The sequence below is a fragment of the Dama dama genome, chromosome 33 (genome assembly GCF_033118175.1).
Source record: "Dama dama isolate Ldn47 chromosome 33, ASM3311817v1, whole genome shotgun sequence".
NCBI classification, from domain to species: domain Eukaryota; kingdom Metazoa; phylum Chordata; class Mammalia; order Artiodactyla; family Cervidae; genus Dama; species Dama dama.
The window spans coordinates 33099809-33122867 of record NC_083713.1 but is presented as its reverse complement, the minus strand read 5'-3'; the positions used below and the strand labels follow the sequence as shown (position 1 = coordinate 33122867).

At 35.2% G+C, this 23059-nt stretch overlaps 1 protein-coding gene across 2 annotated transcripts in view; it reads right to left on the bottom strand.

The window, feature by feature from the left end:
• TTC21B (tetratricopeptide repeat domain 21B) overlaps positions 1-23059 on the bottom strand; it is an 88055-nt gene that overhangs the window by 43934 nt on the left and 21062 nt on the right. The window contains exons 8-20 of one of the 2 annotated variants that reach the window (XM_061135712.1): positions 22523-22621; positions 20943-21135; positions 20436-20533; positions 19952-20152; positions 16411-16540; positions 12007-12164; positions 9798-10022; positions 8490-8728; positions 6829-6901; positions 5758-5868; positions 4904-5042; positions 2331-2437; positions 752-940 (exon numbers count right to left, since the gene is read on the bottom strand). In XM_061135712.1, coding sequence (XP_060991695.1) covers positions 752-940; positions 2331-2437; positions 4904-5042; positions 5758-5868; positions 6829-6901; positions 8490-8728; positions 9798-10022; positions 12007-12164; positions 16411-16540; positions 19952-20152; positions 20436-20533; positions 20943-21135; positions 22523-22621 — 1962 coding nt within the window. The remainder of the gene's footprint in view (positions 1-751; positions 941-2330; positions 2438-4903; positions 5043-5757; positions 5869-6828; positions 6902-8489; positions 8729-9797; positions 10023-12006; positions 12165-16410; positions 16541-19951; positions 20153-20435; positions 20534-20942; positions 21136-22522; positions 22622-23059) is intronic. The other variant, XM_061135713.1, reaches the window with a different exon arrangement.

Below are 23059 nucleotides of genomic sequence, written 5' to 3'. Positions count from 1 at the left end.
GGAAGATTCCCTGGAGTGGGAAAGTATCCCACTCCAGTATTCTGGCCTGGAGAATTCCATGGACTGTATCGTCCATGGGGTTGCAAAGAGTCGGACCTGACTGAGCAACTTTCACGAACGAACACTGTACAGCACAGGATCTCTACTCAACATCCTGTGATAACCTATGTGATAAAAGAATCTGAAAAAAAAGAATATAACTGAATCACTTCACTGTATACTTGAAACTAACATTATAAATCAATGATACAGGCCAATAAAATCAAAATAAAATTTTCAAAAAATACTGGCCATATATATATTTTCTACACTAATATTATCTTTAACACTTATTCTAACATTGTGCCAATTGAGGTTAAGAGATTCAATCTAGCCACTTTTGTAACATCCAGCACTAAACAGCAACTGATATACAATAGGTATTCAGTTAACTGAACTGAATCCTCTGGATTCAGGAATTTGAGATTGAGAAATTGTTTTACAGTAATTCTTAAAACATAGATGAACATAAAGAAAAGCTTACAGATTTACTTTTTATCACTTGTTCCATAATAATTTTTAGACTCTAACATTATTAATTTAAGCCATCATGTATTTTACAGTATTTATAAAACCAATATTAATATTTAAACTTGTATTTTTGGTACATTTCTTTTCAAATCTTTATAAATAAGCTATTAAGAAGTTTACATTTGGGGAATGAGATGACATCTGGAATATAAGGTCCTGAAAATTTTATAAAGGTACTGACCTTATTATCTGTCTCACAATGAACAAGAGCTTCTCTATAAAACTTAATTGCTTTTTCATAGTTTCGCTGAGCAACAGAATGTTTTGCAATCTCTGCACAAATTTCAGCTGCTAAATGTTTCTGTGCAGGAACTGCATCTGGCTGTTCCATCTGAACACGTTTTAGCACCCGAGCTTGTAATTCTCGAGCCTAGTAAAATGTAAGGATAAAAAGCAATTAAAAAAAGAAGTAGAAAAGAAATGAAACAATTCTCAATAATTCACATGTAGCATAATTTTACAGGTTTATTTAAGCATTATTGGTCTTCAATCTAACAAAGCCTGATCCAAAGATAATGTCCTAATTGAGGTCTTCAAAAGGTACTTGTTTGCAAATGAGCCATGCACTTATCTTTGAAACTTAAAATACTATAAAAGTACAGAGTCTTTTATATGCACTCTCTGAGGAGGAAATGCAACCATGGAACAAATATTTAGAAAAGATGTCTAGATACTATCATTAAAAATTGTAAATGTTTATTACATTAATAAAATAGTACCTAAAAGTTATTGAATCAAATATTGGCTGGTTTCAGGGAGTAAGTACATCCACATACTGTCAATGGCATATAGATCAGTCTAGTCTTTCTGAGGGGAGCACCCTCGTAAAACATGCTAACTCTCTAAAATCACTGAGGCTATTGAACTTAGCTGTTCCATTCTTGGGAAGGTATTAAGGACATCACTTAGAAGGAAAAATTTTAAAATGATGAGTCTGAAATCTAGAGATTTTAAACCCATTAATAAAAATCTACCATTAAAGAAGCCTCAAAGTCTCCAAGATGCTAATACTGAATTATTGTTCCAAACATTAAGAAACAGCATGTCTTAGAGAACAGTCTTTCTCTTGAATGTATGTGCACAAACATTGAACAAAATATTAGCAAATATCTTTAAATTCCAGCAATATCTTTTTTAAAAAATCACAAACTGTCATTTATTTCAGGAATATAAGGATGGTTTAACATTTGAAAATCAATCAATATACCACATTAACAGAAAAAAAATTGGAAAAAAAGTCACATGACCATCTTGACAGATGCAGACAGTGCAGTAGATAAAATTTAAGTTATGTACTAAAAATACTGTTAGCAAACTAGAAATTAAGAAATCATCAAAACATATCAGCCACTTATATTTAGGAATACATCTAAGGAAACATGAAAAACCTCTACATTTCAAAATCACAAAGTATTAACGGAAATTAAAGAAGATATAAATAAATGGAAGAAATAAACAGAAAGAAAAGTGAGTTTAACTCCCGCCTGTGACACTACTTGAGTGAGTTCTTACAAGTTATTAAACTAAGCTTCTTCGGTTGTAAAACAGGATTAAAAATATCAACTTTCCCTAATTGTTATAATAATCAGCAATGATATTTTTAAACAGTACAATCCACTGGCATTCAAATGTTATTTCTATTTGACTTATCTTCCAGAACAGCTGGGTCAAAAGACTGTCTTTTTTTTTGTATGTGGTACGTTTCCTTCTGAGACCACCACCCACCCTCATTCTGTCACAAACGAAGGTATTTTCATTACCTGTTGCAATGAAGTGACTGCATCATCAGGTCTGTCCATTTTACTGTAAACTTTTGCTAGAAGAACTTGAGAACGTCCATCCTCCATGAGGGCCGACAGTTCATTTACTATGAAAGAAAATATACTGGGAAAAGTTATGATTCATTTAAAATGTTTACATTTTCCTACAAGTTCTTAAACTTGATTCTGAAAAATAGTGAATTAAGCTTAATAATGTTCAGTAAGTTAACTGAAGAATGGCCAAATTTGGCAGAGGGGGAAGGATTTATGATTAAAAAGTGGCCTGAAGAAAGGTTAAAGAGCTGTATAGCAACTGGAGACTCTTCTTAGACATATAAGAGAACAATACAACACAGTAAGAATTTCGATTTTCATCAAGTGTGTAAGCATTTCCGTTTATCGAAGTTATTCAGAGACAAGATAGGGTATTTGGTACATGCAATTAAGATAACTGCTATTTTTTTAATAGTAGAACTTAACAAAGTGTATATATATATATATATGTACACACACACACACACAATAAACACTGACTTTGATGTCAACCTGTCTGGTTTCAAATGGAGGCTTTATCACTTGCTAGTTAACAAGATACAAATTGAACAGGGTATCTATCCTCTCTGTTCCTCCCTTTCATCTGTAAAGTATAGGAAATAATAATGCCTATCTCAAAGAATTATTGTAAAAGTTCAGGTTCATAAATTATTAAATAAGTTAATAGATGCAAAGCAATTAAAACAAAGTCTTGTACATGGCAAGTGCTCTTTCAATATTTTATAAACCTAAGAGTATTAAAAGAACTCTAGATAATTAACACAAGTTGTTTCTCCCACCATTTATCAGGTGTGTCATACTATGTTTGAAGCGGTTTACGTACATTGTTTCTTTAAACTGTCCACCTGAGAGGCATGTTTTGTTATTGCTATTTTACAGGTAAGAAAAGGCGTACAAGGAACCACAAGGAGGCTGTGACGATGGTGAGAGCAGGCTGGAAGGAGAGGTCCGCGGGGCGACAGCATGCCCCTGTGGAGGCCGTGTAAGCCCCTGGAAGACTCCAGTTAACTCTGAGCGAAATGGGAGACAAGGGGTAGCTTGAGCCGGCGGGTCCGGGCTTCCACTGTTTAAAAGGTCCAATGCTGCTGCTGGGTTGGGAGTAACTGTGTCGGGGTGTGGGGTTGAGGGTGGAAACAGGGAGGCCAGGGGGAGGCTACTGCTGTAATCTACATAAGCAGGGACAGGGTGACAGTGGTAGAATAAGGAGACACAGGAGAATTCTGAATACATCTGGAAGAGCCAAGAGGGTGTCCAATGGACAAGGAGAAGGGTGAAGGCAAGGATTTTGGCTCTCTGAAACTGCAAAGAAAAGATGAAGTTACAGAGATGAAGGCCGCACAGGGAACAGATGTGGGATATAGGCACATATCCTATATCTGCCTAGAGGCAGATAAGGAATTCAGTTTCAGACATGTTAAATTTAAGATGTTTATTAGAACCCTGGTGCTACTCTTTATCAGCTAGGTGAACCTATAAACATCAAGAAAACTGAGTATCAAATTGTTAATTTAAAAATGGAGATAATTATATCTGCCTCAAAAACTAATGTAAGCACTAAGGCATCTAAGTACCCACTGGCTGTCCTAAGCAAATAATTATTAAATGAAAGTATTTATACTGAATAAATGTAATAGGCTTATGCCCATGGAAGTAAAACATACTCCTTTAATCTCTAAAACCTTTTTAAAAATGCACATCCACATTTTAGGCCATCTGTAGTGTTTCAAGCGAGGTCTGACAAGACTCATGCAAGTATTTCTATGGAATTAAAAAATGCATTCAACTTAGTAGGCTTTAAGCATCAACTTCAAATATACACTGGACTATTACTTAGCCATTACCAATAATGAAATAGTTTTATCCGCAGCAACATGGACGGACCTCGAGATTATCACATTAAATGAAGTAAGTCAGAGAAAGACAAATATCATATGATTATCACTTATATGTGGAAACTAAAAAAAGATACAAATGAATTTATTTATAAAATAGATTTACAGACTTTGAAAACAAATTTATGGTTACCAAAGGGGAAAGTTGGAAGGAGGGATAAATTACGAGTTTGGGATTAACAAAGACACATCACCATAATCAACAAGGACCTACTATATAGCACAGAGAACTCTCCTCAGTAATCTGTAATAATCTATATAGGAAAAGAATCTGAAAAAGAATGGCTATATTGTATGTGTATATATATCATATATATGTATAACTGAATCACTTTGCTGTACACCTAAAGTTAATACAACATTGTAAATCAACTGTCCTCTAATAGAAATAAAAATTAAGTTAAAAAAACTTCCTTTATGTCGCTTTGGAAAGTAAAGTGTTTTTCTATAACACAATTAACTTTCATAAATCTGTTTATATTTTTAAATATCTTATTTTATTAGATTGACATTCTGATAAGTGAAACCAACCTCACATATACTAAGGATGTAATACATACTAATATAATATCAAAATTAAAAGGATCAGATATATCAGGTATACTTTTTAAAATTAGATTTTCATACCAGGTTCATGAGCTAGAGCATGCTGAAGAACTTTTTCTGCTTTATCATACCACTTCAATTTTAATAAGAGCTCAGCCAGGTCATAGCAGAGATAATTTTGTTGTCCACTTTTCAGAGCAGCCTCATAATAAGTGATTGCCTAAACAGAATCCATTTCAGTTAGGAAAAGAAAAGGCGGTGAGAGTGGCATTCAAGCATAGATCCCACACACATCATGACTTACAGCAACCGGAAGTAGCCTAAAAGCAGCTTATGCGCGGACTTCCACTATTGGTTAAGAATGCCATTTTTCTTACAGAATCACACATCACAGAAGGCAACTAGTATTTCTTCTAACAAAAAACAAAAGAAAAGTACTCAAAATTTTTATTCCAAAAGTTAAGTGAAATTTACTGACTGAAAATTCTTTGCTAGGTGTTTTATATATATGTTCAACAGTTACAAGGAGTAGGGCAAGAATATAACAACTAGAGGAAAATCCATTATCCTAACTAGAAAGCAAAAAGAAAAAATCCTCAAAGCACATGGCTCAAAACTGGTTCAACAGAAAGGATATCTATTATGCTTTGTCATATAATGAAAGAGATGTTAACAGTAAACATATCTTAATTTACTTGATGGCAAAATTTGGGTGTAAGATGAAGCCTCACGTAAACTTTAGGGTAGCAATGTAAAATGAAGCAGAGAAGAATCTGAGACACCGAGAAAGTCCTTAACACAAATTCCAGATTTGTAACAACAAATTTGGGGTTTCAACCATTAAGATACAAATAATGCTTGCTGAAGATCTCTCATCGAGCAGGGGGTTCGTAAATTTGATCCAACAGATATATCTTAAAATGTGAAGTATTTACCTTTGAGTAGTTGTGAGTTTTCACAAGGGCTTTCCCAATTTTGCTTGCCAATGTTCCGTCCTTTGGGTTGTGATTTAGTGCTTGCTCATATGCTACTATGGCTTCCTCAGGCTGATGTTGGCAGATACAAAAAACAAGCAATAAAATAACAGCTTAGTTGGCTCCCATTAAATGGCAACACCTCTGTAACTAAGCTCTACATCTGGAAAACTTAACAAGACTAATAAAGCACATATTAATTCCAGAAACATTAACAATTTCAGGGAAATGACAGTCACTAGTGCAGGTATTACTAGGACAATCCCAACCATACTAGGTAGGCCTAGGTCCTCATAAGTAGTCATATGAGAACTGAGAGATAGCTTCTTGACTTGTCATCTGGCGGTCATTAGAAAAGACAGAATCAGAGAGTCAGAGGATCGCTTCCCTTTGAAGAAAACTCCATCTTAGCCAGTAGCTCTTCTCACCCTTTTAAAGGTGACTCTCACTTTACTTCTGGTATCATCTCTATCTCAAATGACAGTGCTGAATAACTGGATCTTCATTTGAAAAAAATAACTACAACTTTTTAACTGTCATGGTGGTCTCCTTTTTATTGTGATGACCCAATCTTCAACTATTAAGTAAACATTTGTAAAATTAGTAAAATGAGAGGAGGGGAACTGGATAAAGGTGGTTAAAAGGTACAAGCTTCCAGTTAAAAGTATTACAGATGTAATGTACAACATAATAATTAACAGTGAGGTATATTATATGTGAAAACTGTTGAAAGAGTAGATTCTGAGAGGTCTCAACACAGGACAAATATTTTTTTCTATTTTTAAAATTTTGTACCTATATAGGATGATGGATAGTCACTGAACTTATTGTGATAATCATTGCATTATGTATGCAAGTTAAATCATTATGTTGTATCTTAAACTCACAGTGCTGCATGTCAATTATAGCTCATTAAAAATGGAGGAAAAAAACCCAAATTCCTTTCAGTAGAATGTATACTAATCACAAAGAAGAATTTTTAGTTTTTTGTTTTATTTTTAAATCTACGTACAGTAGTATCAAAAACTTTACCTCCTGAATATTCATGTATGCATCACCAAGGAGAAGAAAAGACCGAGAACTGGGCATCCTTTCAGCCATTTCTCTGGAAATCAGATGAAGTCTACTTAGTATAATGAAAACAATTTCTTCTTCTAAGCCAATAAAAGAAAAGCTCATGTAAAGTAATTAGCCTCCAACTAATATAAATGAAAAAAATAAATAAAAAGTATAAAAAAAAAAGAAAAGCTCATGTATTTCAATAAACGAATAGCCTTTGAGTACTCTTTTTATATCCCACAGTATAATACATACTATTAAAACCCTACCAATACTCACACCCAGATTGTTTATGCTAGGTCAACAATTTTTTCCATTAAATTTTTCCATTTCCTGAAAAGCAGGTAGAAGTATACTGACAAGATAGAAATATGTAAGCTCTCATTACCCAGAAATATGTTTTGCTCTCCTTAATTCTAAAATGATGTGGGAATGAAGTTCCAAAATATGACAAATATTTATTGTCATCCTATGTGTTTTGAGCGCTGATATTCATGTAAGTCATATACAGCAATAAAAATACAAAATTTTCTACTTCAATATTTGCTGCTTTTTATCTACAAAATGTAAACTGCTAAAGGTCAAAATACCAGCTCAAATAATGTGATGCTAAGTCTTTAGTGTATACCTCATTTAATTGGTCCAAAAACTAATGAGAAAAGAGAATTAAGACTTTATAGATAATGCTAGGAGTTCACTATATAGCTAATGTGTCAGATCTGCTTAAAAAAATAAAATAAAAAACTATGCTTTTAACTACTATACTATAATGCATCCAAATACATGTACCCGATTTTAAAATACGGCCATATCATTAAGATGATAGTGCTGATCTTTTAGAAATATCATAGAAAACATAACTTAGGAAACTCCAGCCCATGCAACTATACAACTATACAGGAGTGCTTCTCAGTTTCTTTGCGTCACTCAGTAACTACAAAGAATCTGAACAGATTTCTGGGCTTTGGTATTTACAAAGTATAGATGAATCAGCATGACTTAATTCATCAACATTCTTAAGGATTAAAACATTAATTTTCTTTCACATGGATTGTGTGCTTGTATCTATCTTTTCGTTTGGGGAGAAGTGTAAGGGCAGCCTGTGTGTGCATGTGCACCCTCAGGCCTATGTGTTATGTATCCCACCAATCCTAACGGCATCAGCGTATGACACTTTAAACCCCTGCCATGTCTATAATCCATACCTTAGTGTGATGTATACTAAGCCACAGTTCTCTTCTGCTCTGAGACAGTGTTAAACATGACTACTCAGTCCCTGAACTGTTACATTACATAATGCTTTCAAGCTATTAGAATACACATAATTGTTGCTCTTTTCCTTCCCACCCAGGAAGAGTCAAGGTCCAAAAATAACACCTGAGGAGGGAGACTGAGCTGAGAAACTGGAGGGAGTCACAGGTTGAAATAAATCCTAATTACTATGATTCAGGTTTTAGGGAGAGTGTGTAACCTGGTTAGAGTGATTGTGGCTGGTGGCAGGAGAGGAAGCAAGAACACATTAAGGAAGGGATCTATAAAGTATACGAAAAGCAGCTAAAAGGAAGAAAGAAATTTGGGGATTAATTTTAGGAGATAAATGTGTTAAAATATAATGGGCTGAAAGAACTATTTACCTGTAACAAGTGATATACAACATTTTCTCTTTTCTGTGCTTCAGATATATATCTGCCATTTTTTCCTTGGCCTCTATGAAATACGGCTGCTCGGCTGTAACATTCCGAAGCATGCTTAAAGCCCTCTCCACATCTCCCTGGGCCAGAGCTAAGTCTGCGTTAGCGATAGTGACACGCAGCTCTTCAGATGTCCCAGAAAATTCATGGATGGCATCTTGTAAAATTTTGGCTGCCTCGTGCTGTAAGAGTGACATCCAGATAACATTCAAAACTATAACAAATCACACTACAAATGAAGGTCTTCTAATACAGAATGAACAATAAATGGTAGCACAGTTTTGATATTTGTGATATATTGATCGATTTTTGATAAGCACAAAAATTTAAAACTAAATTCAGAGACCAAATTAAGATGACATATTTGTTAGCTGAAAAGTGTTCTTATAACTATGACAACAGCAGTTGGTACATAAGAGTTGCTGCGACTATAATTTAATAAACATTTATCTTGCATCCAGCATTGTATTAACCCATTACTTCTTATGACAATCCTCCAAGGTAGTTACTATAATTACCTCCACCTTACAATAAGGAAAATAAGACTCAGACAGTTAAGGAGTTAACAAATGATGGAACCAACCAGCCTGACTCCAAAGCCTAAATTCTTTGTCATGTTCATTACTGCATCTTCAGTGGGATCCAGTCCACAGTCACCCTCTGGACCAGATGGTTCTTCATTACATAGCAGGTTATTCCCTACACTAGGACACCATTTTTGTTATATCCCAGGTGAATATATTTCCTAATTTCCAAATCTGTACCTCAATGAACCTAAAATATCATTTATTTTAATTCATCTCAACTTAGGAGATTCTAAAAAAATTCTAATTTAAGAAATGTTAAACCAAGAAAAAAAATTGTGCATTGTAGAATCAATCTATAATAGAATTGGTTCTCCTCATTAAATGCATTTTATGTTAATTTGTTAGTGAAGTAGAAATTCTTTGAGCTTTGGCAAGTACCTAGACATAGCCTTAATTTCCACTAAAATATGAAATATGAAGTAACTGATTAGCACCTGCTGTAACTTAAAAAAGATATAAATGATAAGTTCCTCATTTTCTATAAGATTCTAATTCTTTTCTCAGATTTGCATTCATGTTTGCTTCCATCTGGTGCCAAATGATGAGAAACAAATTTTCTAAACTTAATCACTTGTTCAAGAGAATAATTTTCGCATTTTCATTTCCTATAACTATATATACTTGGATAACAAAGTTCAGATCTGAGCAATTAAGATTGACCTACCTGTTCTCCATTTAAACGGTGAACCTCTACCAACTCAAGAAAGATTGATAAACGATGGCTTGCATCAATTTCAGTTTTTCTGTATTTTGACTTTGAGGAAGATCCAATTCTCCTCATTCCTGGTAAACTCATTGCCATGTGCAGAGTTTTAATTGCTTCTCCTATTTCTCCCATTTTCTTTTGTGACTGAGCTTTTATCAGATGATAGAGAGGATATTCTCTCACCTGAAAAAATAATATTCAGAAATCCTTCCTTGGAGTGCTTACAACATCAACACATAGTTTACAATCCATAAAATGCTACGATAATAGGAAGGCTGAGGACAGTCTACCCTGTGAATGCATGACGTCTTTTTCTGTCCTCTTACTCATGTTCTGATCATTTACCGAAAAATCAGAATTCAGGTAACCTGCCACTACCGAGTATTCCCCTGGTTCATAAACAGGTGCTGCTACCACGACAGGAGAGAAACTGCACACAGAGTTTAGAAGCCCAGCAAGTGTATGTGAAGAAATTATTTTAGTTTTCAGAAAATGAAATTTCTTTATCTGAGACTTCTCGTACTGAAATGTAAGTTATCAGATTTCTACAGTTTCTTTTTATTTTCTAATTCTAAGATTAAACATTTCAGGGCATGTTAATCAAACATGGGTTTTTACCCTTTGATACTACTCTGAAATGTGTACTACTGAAGCTTCTGTCTTTAGTTTGGCTACCAAAAGCATATACAGAAAAAATAAGAGAATGACAGACGATGAGGAAGGAGTCAAGAAAAGAAGATGGTCCAGAATGAGATGATGTGGCAGCTATCTAACCTCTAGGATGGCTTTAGTCCTCCTAAGGCTGGGTTCTGAGCCAGAGCTAGGCATCAGGTTTACCTGTTGTTCTTGTGTAAACAATCACGCTTATGCTCTGATCTCAGAGATCTTGATTCATTGGGTGGGGTGCTGGCACTGGGGTCATGATGTACCACTAGTCTTAAGAACTACCATCCTAAGAACCAAGTGTTACTTTCTGCAAACCTTGCCTGCAACTTGAATTCTCCAGTTAACTAAAGGGTTCTCACATCAAAGAGTCAAAGACACTGCCAGACAAAAGAAAAAGTCTGAGGAGTTCCTAACATGACTTCAGGAAGCCTCTGAAACTAGATTTTCTATAATGCTCAGGGATATGGGATGTTTATACTGAACGTCTTGGATAGAAACCTATCCAACCTTATCCAAACCACATACCAACTTTCAAAATGACTAGGCATTCTGTGATGATGTATCCAAAGTTATTAAAAATCAAGGTCCAAGAAAGAGACAAATAATAAAATAAAAATCCTAAAACATAAAAATGTTTGGCACAATGCTCTATGTTAAAAAGCAGAGACATCACTTTGCTGACAAAAGTCCATATAGTCAAAGCTATGGTTTTTCCAGGAGTCATGTATGGATGTGAGAGTTGGACCATAAAGAAGTCCGAGTGCCAAAGAATTGATGCTTTTGAACTGTGGTGTTGCAGAAGACTCTAAAGAGCCCCTTGGACTGCAAGGAGATCAAACCAGTCACTCCTAAAGGATATCAACCCTGAATATTGGAAGGACTGATGCTGAAGCTCCAATACTTTGGCCATCTGATAAGAACAACCAACTCATTTGAAAAGACCCTGATGCTGGGAAAGATTGAAGGCAGGAGGAGAAGGGGACGACAGAGGATGAGATGGTTGGATGGCATCATCAGCTCAATGGACATGAGTTTGAGCAGGCTCTGGGAGATGGTGAGGGGCAGGGAAGACGGGCATGCTGCAGTTCATGGGGCGGCAAAAAGTAGGACAGGACTAAATGACTGAACAACAACAATGCTCTATAGTTGACAACTATCTTTATATATATTCACAGTACATTTAATGTTCATTAAAATCGTAGAGTATTATTATATAAGTTTCATAGAAAAGAAAACTGAGGTGCAGAGAGCGAGAGGTGGAAAGACCAGACACCAGTTCCAGGTCTTTTGTTGCCAAGTCCATATAGTTTTGTTAAACTAAACCACAGGTGCCTCCATTTTTTTCTCCTACTGCTAACGAGTTCAAAACATTTTCCACTAAAAAAATGCATTTATTAGCAAAATGTTACAGGCTAAAATACAAAATAGTTGAACATGTAAACATTTGCTAAAGGTTTAAGGACAGCGATATGACTTATCCACTTGAGTCTGGAACACTTACCTTAAAATTATAGCTCAGGCATAGTTCAAGAGACTGAGAACACAATTTGAATTTTTCCTGAGACAGATAAACCTGAGCCATCAGGAGATGAGCATCGGCATAGGAAGGGCTGTGTTCTAGGCAATGCTGCAGGTTATTGTAAGCTGCTTCGATATCACCTGGTGAGGAAACAAATCACTACTACAGTAAAAAAAAAAAAAAAAAAAATGATTAAGAGGAAGTCTGAGAGAAGAGGGAGAAAAGTAGTCTATGGACAGTTCTGGTGTTTGAACTTGAAGTCCTCAGCTTAAACTACCTGCACTACTATTAAATCGCTTCACTTGTGTCCGACTCTTTGAGACCTTGTGGGCTGTAGCCCACCAGGCTCCTCTGTCCATGGGATTCTCCAGGCAAGAATACTTGATTGGGTTGCCATGCCCTTCTCCAGAGGATCTTTCCGACCAAGGGATGGAACACCCATCTCTTATGTCTCCTACACTGGCAGGCAGGTTCTTTAACACTAGCGCCACTGTCCACTTCTTTCTAGTGTGCATGAAAGAATATATCCAAAGCCAGGCCATCCCCTTGGTGATAAGGAGCAAATCAGAGTATGTGAAAAGATCAGAATCCATCACCACTGTTACTGACAGTCCTATAAATGTACTTTTACTTTCCTTGTCTAATTTTTTAAAATTTTTAACCTCTTTAAAATATGTAAAACATAGAAATTTAAATAACTGGAATGTTACAGTGCCACATTAACAAGAAAGATTTAGTCTAGCAATCATTCTTGGCCAGAAATTTTACTACTGCACAAAAGACAAAAAAAAGCATAGGAATATAGTCCAGAAGTTTAGAAATGAGAGTTACAGATTTTAAATGCCTCTTAATGCTAACTGAAACATTCAAATGTTCTGGAAACACATCTATTGTATATCTAGAAGTCATCTTTTTTTTTTTTTTTAAATTGTAGCTGTTTTACAGTATTGTGTTAGTTTCAGGTATAAGTAGTGACTCAGTATTTTTGCAGATTATATTCCATTATAGGACATTAACTACATCTGGGAGTCTTAAAACAGAAGGAAATGATCAAAATGAAAGTGATGGAATACTGGATTCCACCTTAGCTGACAGCAAAGGGAGGAAGAGGCTCTTCAGAGAAACACCAGCACAGACTCTAGGTGCTAGAAGTTTCGTGATATAACCCACATTGATACACATTTAGCCATCTCATAAACTGGCCTTAAGCAGGTACAGCTAGACCAGAGCCCTGTGTAACTCTGTTAAATTATTATCTGTTCAATAACTCTCTGTGACCTTACCTGACACCTCAACAGACAAAATAAGGCTTACAGTCAGGCCTTCGGTCCCAAAGGCTCAACCTTCTTATAACAGAAATCCATTTAAACAGAAAACATTCTTCTTAAAAACAGGGGATTGATAAACAAAAATTTGGCTGAGTTAGTACAATAACTTATTAAAAGAAGTGTCAAAATCTGTCAATTAACCATCAAGCATAATAAATATTAGAGTTTTCATTCTGATGCAATCCAACACTCAGAACTCCACAGGCAAAAAAAGAAAGATGGTTAAGCATAATAAATTTGCAAGCAAACTACCACCCCCACATTCTTTTAGGAAAGATAAGGATCACGGAGATAACCTGAAAAAAAGTGATTATTACTGGGACTCCCCTGGTGATCCAGTGGTTAAGAATCTGCCTTGCAAGGTGGGGGACATGGGTTTGATTCTTGGTCAGGGAACTACGATCCTGCATGACACGGAGCAACTAAGCCCATGCGCCACAGTGAAAGATTCCACGTGATTCAGTGAAGATCGTGCATACTGCAACTAAGACCTGATGCAGCCAAATAATAAATATATTTTTAAAAAGAGAAAGATTATTTCCCCAAAGAAGGGTTTGCAAACAAGAGCCGGGAAAAAAAAAAAGAGAGAACTATGTGAATAACTGAGATCTTTTTTGCTTCTTCTATAAAGGTAAAGCGAAGGAATATGGCCAGTTAGCTTTAGAAGGCCACTAATTACTTAAAAATGGACAAACAGGTCATTGTTTTGGGGAAAAAAGGCCATACAAACAAGTATCACATCAATATCACATTCTTATCTGAGAGCGGCTCAAATTCTCCAGAGGAAAAAATGAAAGAAATTTCTGTCCTGCAGTTCTGCCTTTGTCAGGGTCTTCTGTAATAAAGAATTTGGCTGGCCTTGGTTCCTGGGAGACCATCTCTAAATCTTGGAATCTCCCGAGCAATAAAAGTGTCTTTGTTATTCCTGGTAGGCCCTGATAACTTATGCTAATGTGACTAAGGGCTGGCCAGGTCAGAGATCCCAACCATGTGATTAGCGGGGTACGGACTCTGAGTCATCCATACCAGCCTGACCTGGGGAAAGGGAGCTGGAGGCTGAGTTTAATTATCATGTCTATGTAATAAAACTCTTGGGTACTGAACCCTGGGTGAGCTTCCCTGCTGCTAATGTTCTAGAGGTGTTGTCATATGTTTATGTGTCAGAAAGTTGATATGTCCTGACTCCTTCACACGTGGGACCCTCCCAGACCTCAACCTCTGCATCTCTTCCTTTTGCTGGTTCAGATGGATATTTTTTTGCTATAAAACTCTAATCCTAGCTATAGGGCCTTCCTGACTTCTGTAACTCTTCCGAGTAAACTACTGAACCTGAAGGGAGTCGTCAGAACCCTTAAATTTGTAGCCAGCAAATCAGACATGCAAATGGCTCTGGGAACCTCTGAGCTTGTGGCTGCCGTCTACAGCTAGGGCAGTCTGATGGAGACTGTGCCCTTAACCTGTAAGTCTGGCCCAACTCCAGGTAGTTTGTACCAGAAGTCACTGCAGTTGGCAGCTTAGCAAGAATACGGCTGTTTAGACATGTGCCAGCACGGTATCACATTATTTCAGGCTGCTCTTTTTAACAATGGGGTTAATGTACAAGACTTTCATTCCTAGCAAGAGTTAGTCGCTCAGTCATGTCCAACTCTTTGCCATCCCATGGACTGCAGCCCACCAGGCTCCTCTGTCTGTGGGATTCTCCAGGGAAGAATACTGGAATGGGTTGCCATTTCCTATTCCAGGGGATCTTCCTAAAACAGGGACTGAACCTGGGTCTCCGGCATTGCTGACAGATTCTTCACCACCTGAGCCACCAGAGAAGCCCTTAACTCCTAGTGAAAGTGAAAGTCACTCAGTCGTGTCCCACATTTTGCAACCCATGGACTGTATAGTCCATAGGATTCTCCAGGCCAGAATACTAGAGTAGGGAGCCTTTCCCTTCTCCAGGAGATCTTCCCAACTCAGGGATCGAACCCAGGTCTCCTGCATTGCAGGCAGATTCTTTACCAGCTGAGCCACAAGGGAAGCACTTCATTCCTAGACACTTTGGCAATGAAGTATTACTATTAATATACTGAGACTGATTTATATAAAGATTCAAAATAAATAAGTGTTGAATAAATTAATCACAGAACTCAAAAGTCCCATTTGAATTATCTAGTAGGTGACGTCCATTCTAACTGAAAAAGAAAGTAGAAATATCATGTGGCTCAACAGAACTCACTTAGGAGAAGGTATCAGAGAATCACTTCTTACAACTAGAGTATTTTAGAGGTGAAATTAACTCTTCTGATAATTTGGTTCTTTTTTAAAAATAGTTAAAACCAAGACCCAAAAAATTAGTAAAGTCAATCTCTTAACTCTTTCTATTATGTATAGGAGGTAACTGAATGAATACATTTAAGGTGGTTTCTGCCCCACAGGACTTTACAAACTTACTTTACTCTGCATAGCATGTAGCCAGCAAAGACACATATATACATAAGGCCCATATGATGGTCTACTTACATATGTATTGCCAAACATGTGTGTGTCCTAAAACGCCAAGGTTACAGCTGAGGTAATTTTTTTTTTGAGGTTATTTTTTTAAAGCTATGAATTACCAATCACAGAAACTAGATAGGAGTTAATTTATTTCCTAAGTATCTGAAACCTGATAAACATAAGATTTGATTATGCCAATGAATCAATAATGATGGATTATGATCTGTTCAAAGGAGAGATTAAAGACTATAAATTTTTACTGCCTGGCCTTAGTACTATCTGATGGACTCTTTTTTAAAGTGGTAGAACTATATTTTTCCAGAAGTTCATTTGAATCACAAAAGTTTATGATAATCTTTTGTAAAGAACTAAATAGTTAAGAGTTGTACAGTTTTATTCTGTATAAAAATTAACTGTATAAATTAATTAAAGTTTAATTAATATACTGTGCATATGTAAAATGTGTATTTTGTGTGACTATTCTTCATATATGAGGGGTGCTTAGTTTGTTCATACTTGTTCTTATCAACATCAGAATATAAAGGTTATTTTAAGCTTTTAATGTACACCTTACCTGACAAATACTTCACTTTTGCTATTAGGAAGACAGCCTGCAGAAGACCAGGAACGGTTCTGACTATAGTCTCCAGGATTGAGGTACAACGTCTGAGAAGTAGAGAAAGAGGTTGCCCAGGACTTGCAGGCTAAACAAAACAAATCAGCAAGTCATTTTCATAAGTTTTTAACAGTATTAGGCTAAAAATAAACACATTATTAATTGTAATGTGAAGAGCAAAACCCAAAGCTTGCCCAATATCTCACTATGACTAGATTAATACTAGTTTATCTCCCTGGGATCTATGAACAGACTATATAAACGATGGCTTTTGCTCAGCAAAATAATTGTGAAGTTACTATACTGTTACTAATTTGATAACATATGAAAGGAGCGTTTATGTTCAAAAGCTTTATCAAGGAAACACACCTGTTCAAAGGAACAATGAGAGGCAGAGTTTCTTGCTGGAACTGAGAGTCAAGGGAATGTGAGTTCTAATTCTAAAGCTGTCTTGGGAGTTTACTCAATTCAATAACCTACACCACCCTCGAGAATACTGCAAAGTCAGTTTTTAGAGAATTCAGATTTTGTCATCCTAGTAAAAATTCAATGGCAGAACACATGCATGTACACTACACCAAATGTCTCATATTCTCCACTTTTCTGTCTGACATGTTGTAGGCCCTCAATTTTTTTCTCTTTTAATTAACAATGAATTTAATAACTAAAGTCGTACTAGACGACTTGTTTATTCTTTTAATGGCTATCTACTCAATCTTTATCCAGCAGTTATCTGCTCACAACTTAGAAATGTGATATTAGATTTTAAATGTCCAATGTTTACTCTCCTGCGTTACCTTACTAATGCTCCTTCCTTTATCTGAAGGACCATCCTCCCATCCCCATAACCTTACACAGATTCTTAACTGAAGCACAGCCTCTTACTGACAACTGACCCTACAAGGAGCCACTGTTACTAACAAGAAAAGTGTGGTATCTTCGATGCTGAGGCACCAAAAAATGTGTGCTCAAAAGAATTTTCAGAGCACAACTATTGGTGCCTAGAACACTTCAACTTCTTGAAATTTCTAAAGCACTTATCTAGGTAATAAATTTTTTTTTAGCATTCTTTGTCTTATTAGTCCTACAGTAGCTTCATATTTAGTTTTGCCTCTTTTATAGGGCTAAGGGTCCTTATGTGTCTTAAAGATGAGGCTTTTAAAACTTTACACTGTAATGGATATAGTGTATATTCTTAAAATACATTTACTTTTTCAGTGCAATTGAAAATAATGAAAGTACAGGTAACAGGGCGAGGTTCTAATGTCGTCTGCCCCTTGCTAAAAATTACTCATTGAAAACAACCATCATTTTTCCTCTAATTTCAGAACGAATCATAGTAAAAAATCCAGGGCTTATAAAGACAATCTCTAAGATAATATCTGCTTGATTTTTTTAAAAAAAGTGTGTATTTGTAATAGGGCCAAAGCAGTAGAAAGAGAGCTGGAGAGACAAGTCTGCCTTTTTGATATTTCCCCAGGAAAACAGCATTTTAAGTGCTAATTAGATTCCATCATGCCGATGAAGCTTACATTATGGAAAAATAGAATGTCTGTGCACTAGGGACCCAACTACAACTTAACACATTATTTCTTGCTCCTTTTACAGTTTACTCTCAGGCCAGCTGCCAGAAGAAGCCTTTTAAAATGCTGAACTGGATCATGTGGGAAACCCTCTGGTGGCTCCCCACTGTTCTCAGAACTGAAGTCAGAGAAATTACCACCAGTTCCCAATGATACCTTACGGTGACCACTCCCTGCCTCCTCACTCGGTCCCAGCCACTCTCCTCTCCTTTGTCCCTTTGGGCCACTGCACAATGGCTCCTTTTGCCTGAAACACTCTATGGTATATTCCCACATGACCTTGAAGTTTTTGTTCAAATTTTACCATCATAATGAGGCCTACCTAGACCACCTTATCTAAAATTATTGCCCCCTTTCACTCTGTTCTGTTATTTTCTCCTAATATACTACAAGATAGATTGATTGTATTATGTCTCCTCCTGCTAGTATTCATGTATTAAGAAGGCAAGGAATATTGTTTGCTTTTACAAAACTATTTCCCCAACTCTGAACAGTCCACTGGGAACCCTACAGCATTTGTTGGATGAATTCTAAATACTGCATGAGTACTGAAAAATGCTTTCCAACTCATGAGCAACTGAAAGCAGATCATGACTGGAGAAACAGATCAATCCCAAGTGCAATTCCAGAGTGGTTAGTTGAAAAAAATTGGTCATGAAAGTCTGGAAAAGGATATGATGATCAATAAAAGGCAGCGTAAGCTCCCTAAGGAAAGGTCATTATTTTCATTTCCTTGTTAATACAGTTACTGAAGCTGTAACTTCAGGGAGAAATCAGGGAGAATACTAAAAACTATGCTTTCAAGAATGAAGTATTTGATAGTGCATGCCATGATATCTCTATGTTGAATTGTGAGTTGAACATAACAAAGTTGTGTCATCTGCTTACTGCCTGTAATAAAAGAGCGCTGATGGATACATGTCAACTTGGAATGAACTCTGTGGTAATACAACAGAGGGTTACATTCTCAGTGTTACTTGGAGCCACATAGGCAGATGATGTTTGACAACAAAGATCCATATAAAACAGACGACAGTTAGGACCCCAAAGGATACAATAATCTGTAATTATGGGATAAGTATGAGGAGATAAAATTTCATAGGGACAAATGTAGAGTCCTACACTTAGGTCCAAAGTTATAGTGATTAACAGATCTAAGGACTCTGGTTAACTGTTAAATCAACAGGGGTTGATAATGTAATGTGATTCACAAAAAAGAAACTGATGGACCTCCAGAATTAGGAAGCAAAGAATCTGATTTAAGTTTTGCAGGCCAAATCCACATTTGGAATAGCGAGCTTAATCAGGCACTGATAAAATCAAGAATATCCTCAGACTCACAACCAGGGATCTCAAACTATGTCATAAAAAAAAGAAAGGGTTGGAAACCTGGGACTGTTCAGAAACATGAAAATTAATTTCCTACATCTGGTCTGTGAATGAGGAATACACTAAGTAACTGGACTTGCTCCATGTCACTCCAGAGAGCAAAAGGAGGACCAGTAAACAGGTGAGTTTTTTAACACAAAGCAAAATCTGACTTAACATAGGAAATACAGTCTAATAATCACAGTTACATAAGAACTGTATCTTTGAGTGCATCCAAAGATGGGATGGACAGTTAATGAGGATATTATAGAGTAGATACTAATACAAGGCGGATGCCTAAATTAAATGACTTCTAATAGTTCAAATTCAAGATTTTAAGATTTTATGAATTACAAATCAATATTTATAAACCAAAACATTAGCTGATAGTAATCATTACTGTAAATATTTTCATTAAAAACTATTTCAACTAATATAGATACAAATACTTTCATTTTATAGTCTCATCTGTAGAACATAATTTATTAGTACCTTTCATAAAACATCATGTAAATGCATCTTTGAAAATAAGTCCCAGAAATACACACCTGCATTGGACAGAAATTCAGATATTCTGTAATAATTTCTAGCAAGAAATCAGGATTTAACTTTTCAAAATACTGTATGCCAAGAGGTAAATCCTCCAATTGTGAAAAATGAGTGTCCAGGACATCATCTAACAAATTAATAACCTCTTCTTGTCGTTTATTTTTCTTCATAGCAAGAACTGCATGTAAATAGGTTAATTCCTGCAAAATAAGTAGTTTTCATAAATTACTCCATACAGTTATAAAGCCATTTATTTCTACTTAGATTTCAAATGTATATGAAGAGATATTTATAAGCACTATTTGTTCAAACTTAAATATTAGTTTACATGGATTTTTAAAATCATGTGGAAAATTAATAAACATAATTACATATTAAAATGAGTGCATTAGTCCTCTAAACCCATTGTTAAATTTTTAAACATTGAAAATTTCATATTTAATAAGCAGTTAGAATCTACCCTGATAAAATAAAATACTATACCGCTGATTTTCCAATAGACTGCTGAACTTCACTAAGGAATTCTAGATGCTGATCTGCATCCTGTAGTTGCCCTTCTATTAATTGACACTGTATAAATCCTAAAAAGAAAACAGATGAAAATGGGAAAAATCCACATCATTCCAGGCATGTACATCTTAAGTTAACACAAACAATATTAAACAAGGTTTCTCTTTTTGGCCATAAAACAAAGTTTTAGATTAAAAAAAAAGATTGAAAAGAAATGGGTAGCTTTGTATGCACATAAAATCAGTTACTAAGGAATTCATAATTTATGGGAATTATCTCATAAAAATCTATTACCTACAGATAGTTTTTAAGAAACAAAAATTCTATTTTTAAAGGTACATGAATTTTTTCTGTAGATAATAGAGAACTGTTTAATTTTAGGAAACTACAAAATATGTCTTTTCTTCTTGAAAGGCAGGTATTAAAAGCAATCATTATTTGCATCTGTATGAGGAACATTCATAGATACAGTTATCATACCAATTAGAGCAGAAACACTGGTTTCATCTAGTGTCATGGCGGTCTTATACCACTTCAAGGCCTCTTTAACTTTCCCATGTAAAATCATTTGGTATCCAAGCTCTGTAGCAAATTCTGATTGCTGAGGATTTAAACTAAAAGCTTTTTCTAGCAATGTTTGGGTTTTCTGAAGAATGAGTTGACTACGTCCACACTAAAAAGAAAAAAAATTAAGTTAAACTAAAACAAGTCTACTAAGATGGAAGAATTTGTTTTTTCTAAATGTACATATGAATAATTTGTATTTCACAGATGAAAAATATGGGGAAAATTATTTCATAACTGAAGAATAATAAATCTACTGCATTTACTATCTAGATAGTACATCAAGAGTTTATATCCTATCAGAACTTAAACATCCTAATGAGTACTGCTTTTAAAAAACAGCTCTCCTGAAAAATGTATTGCTTCTATGGTACTCCACCAGCATGTTTTATAACTCGCTTTTTAAATTGTTTCATGACTGTCTTATAATTAGAGAAGAAAATCATTATTTAAGGTTTATATATATTTACATACATGTGTGCATAAATACAGGATAATATAGAGAGATGTATATGTTTTATTGAACTTTTATTGCATTGAAAACTAGGATAAGAATTTGATTTACCCCTAAACACAAGTGTGCCACTAGTGAGAACCATGCCTTATAATCCTCTTGAAAAAAAGCCTTCAAAAATATTTCAAGAAATGGCAATGTTGTCAGAATTAAGTATATACTTTTTGAACATCATTACTTTGAAGACTTCTTACTTACTGAATTGTTTGATTTGCTGTAAACTAGTAACAATTATGCGTCTGCAGTAGGTAAATAAAAAATGTTAATATTCCCCACTAACTCAAATTTCTGTAATGGGGAGCAGTTTCCCTAAATTTCATTTGATCTGACAACCTTTGTTTTTAATTAAGAGAATTCAGTTTATTCATGTCCTTTAACAATTAATAAACTTAATTATTTTCTTTCAACTTTATTTTAATAATTATTTTACTTACTGTGCTCTTTTCCTTATTTTTTTCTAGCATAGTTTCAATCCTCTCATTTCTTGTATTGGTTTTAATATTCTGCTATATTTATCTATTCCATTTCCAATTACCTTTTTATGGGTGCTTGTCATAAAAATCATTTCTTTACTATTACAAAAAGTAAGACAGAAACCATTTCCTCAACCCAAATAGTCTATTACTTACTTCGAAACATTTAAAAATCAGTTTTAAAAACATATAGCAAAGAACAACCTTAGTCATAAATGCTATGCTCTGGTTAAAATAAATCACTTTCCATTTCCTTTGTCTGGAAGGCACTTCCGTATTAAAGGATTCACAAGTGCCACTTCCTCCATGAACCCTCCATGATGGCTTTTTATAGCTGGAAGCTGTATCTCCTCTGAACTACCTCCCTTAAGAATCTATCACATACTCATAGGCACATCTATGAATTTTCTAGTATTTTCACTCCAGGCCATATGCTTTTTGGTGCCTCAACATTTGTGACTAATTTTATACTTCCAGCTACAAATAACAGAGCTTTGCAGTACTCTTACAATTCTGCTGAAGGCTATTGTGATTGTATAAAAAAGTTGAGCATTCTGTGGTTCCACGGCATCCAACGCATTTCCTAAGTTTTCCAGCTGGGTGGCAGCCTAAAACAAAAGTATTCAGTTTAATTTTAAAATACACTAAGAATAAAAATAGCATAATACATGGCACCTACATTAGTAAATTAGTATTTATATGTTAAAAAAATCTTTGCTTTTATCAATTCCCCTTCTTCCAATGAAATCATATGGTGCAAGAGGGTAAAGGATCCTTCCATAAAAAGTGCAATGATTATAAGTAAAAATTGCATTATAAAATGTGCATCTTTAATAGTTGTTACTGAATAGAAACCTTTGGGTGATATCCAAATATTCAAAGATACCTATAATATCCAGTTAACTATACATGCCAAGCTCCTTCTCCAATAATTTATGACACATATGAGATATGAATGATAACTTATTTTTACAAACATTAATATTATATGAGGTGAGTCCTCGGATTACCTATATAGCCTGGTTTATATTTAAAATATTTTCAAA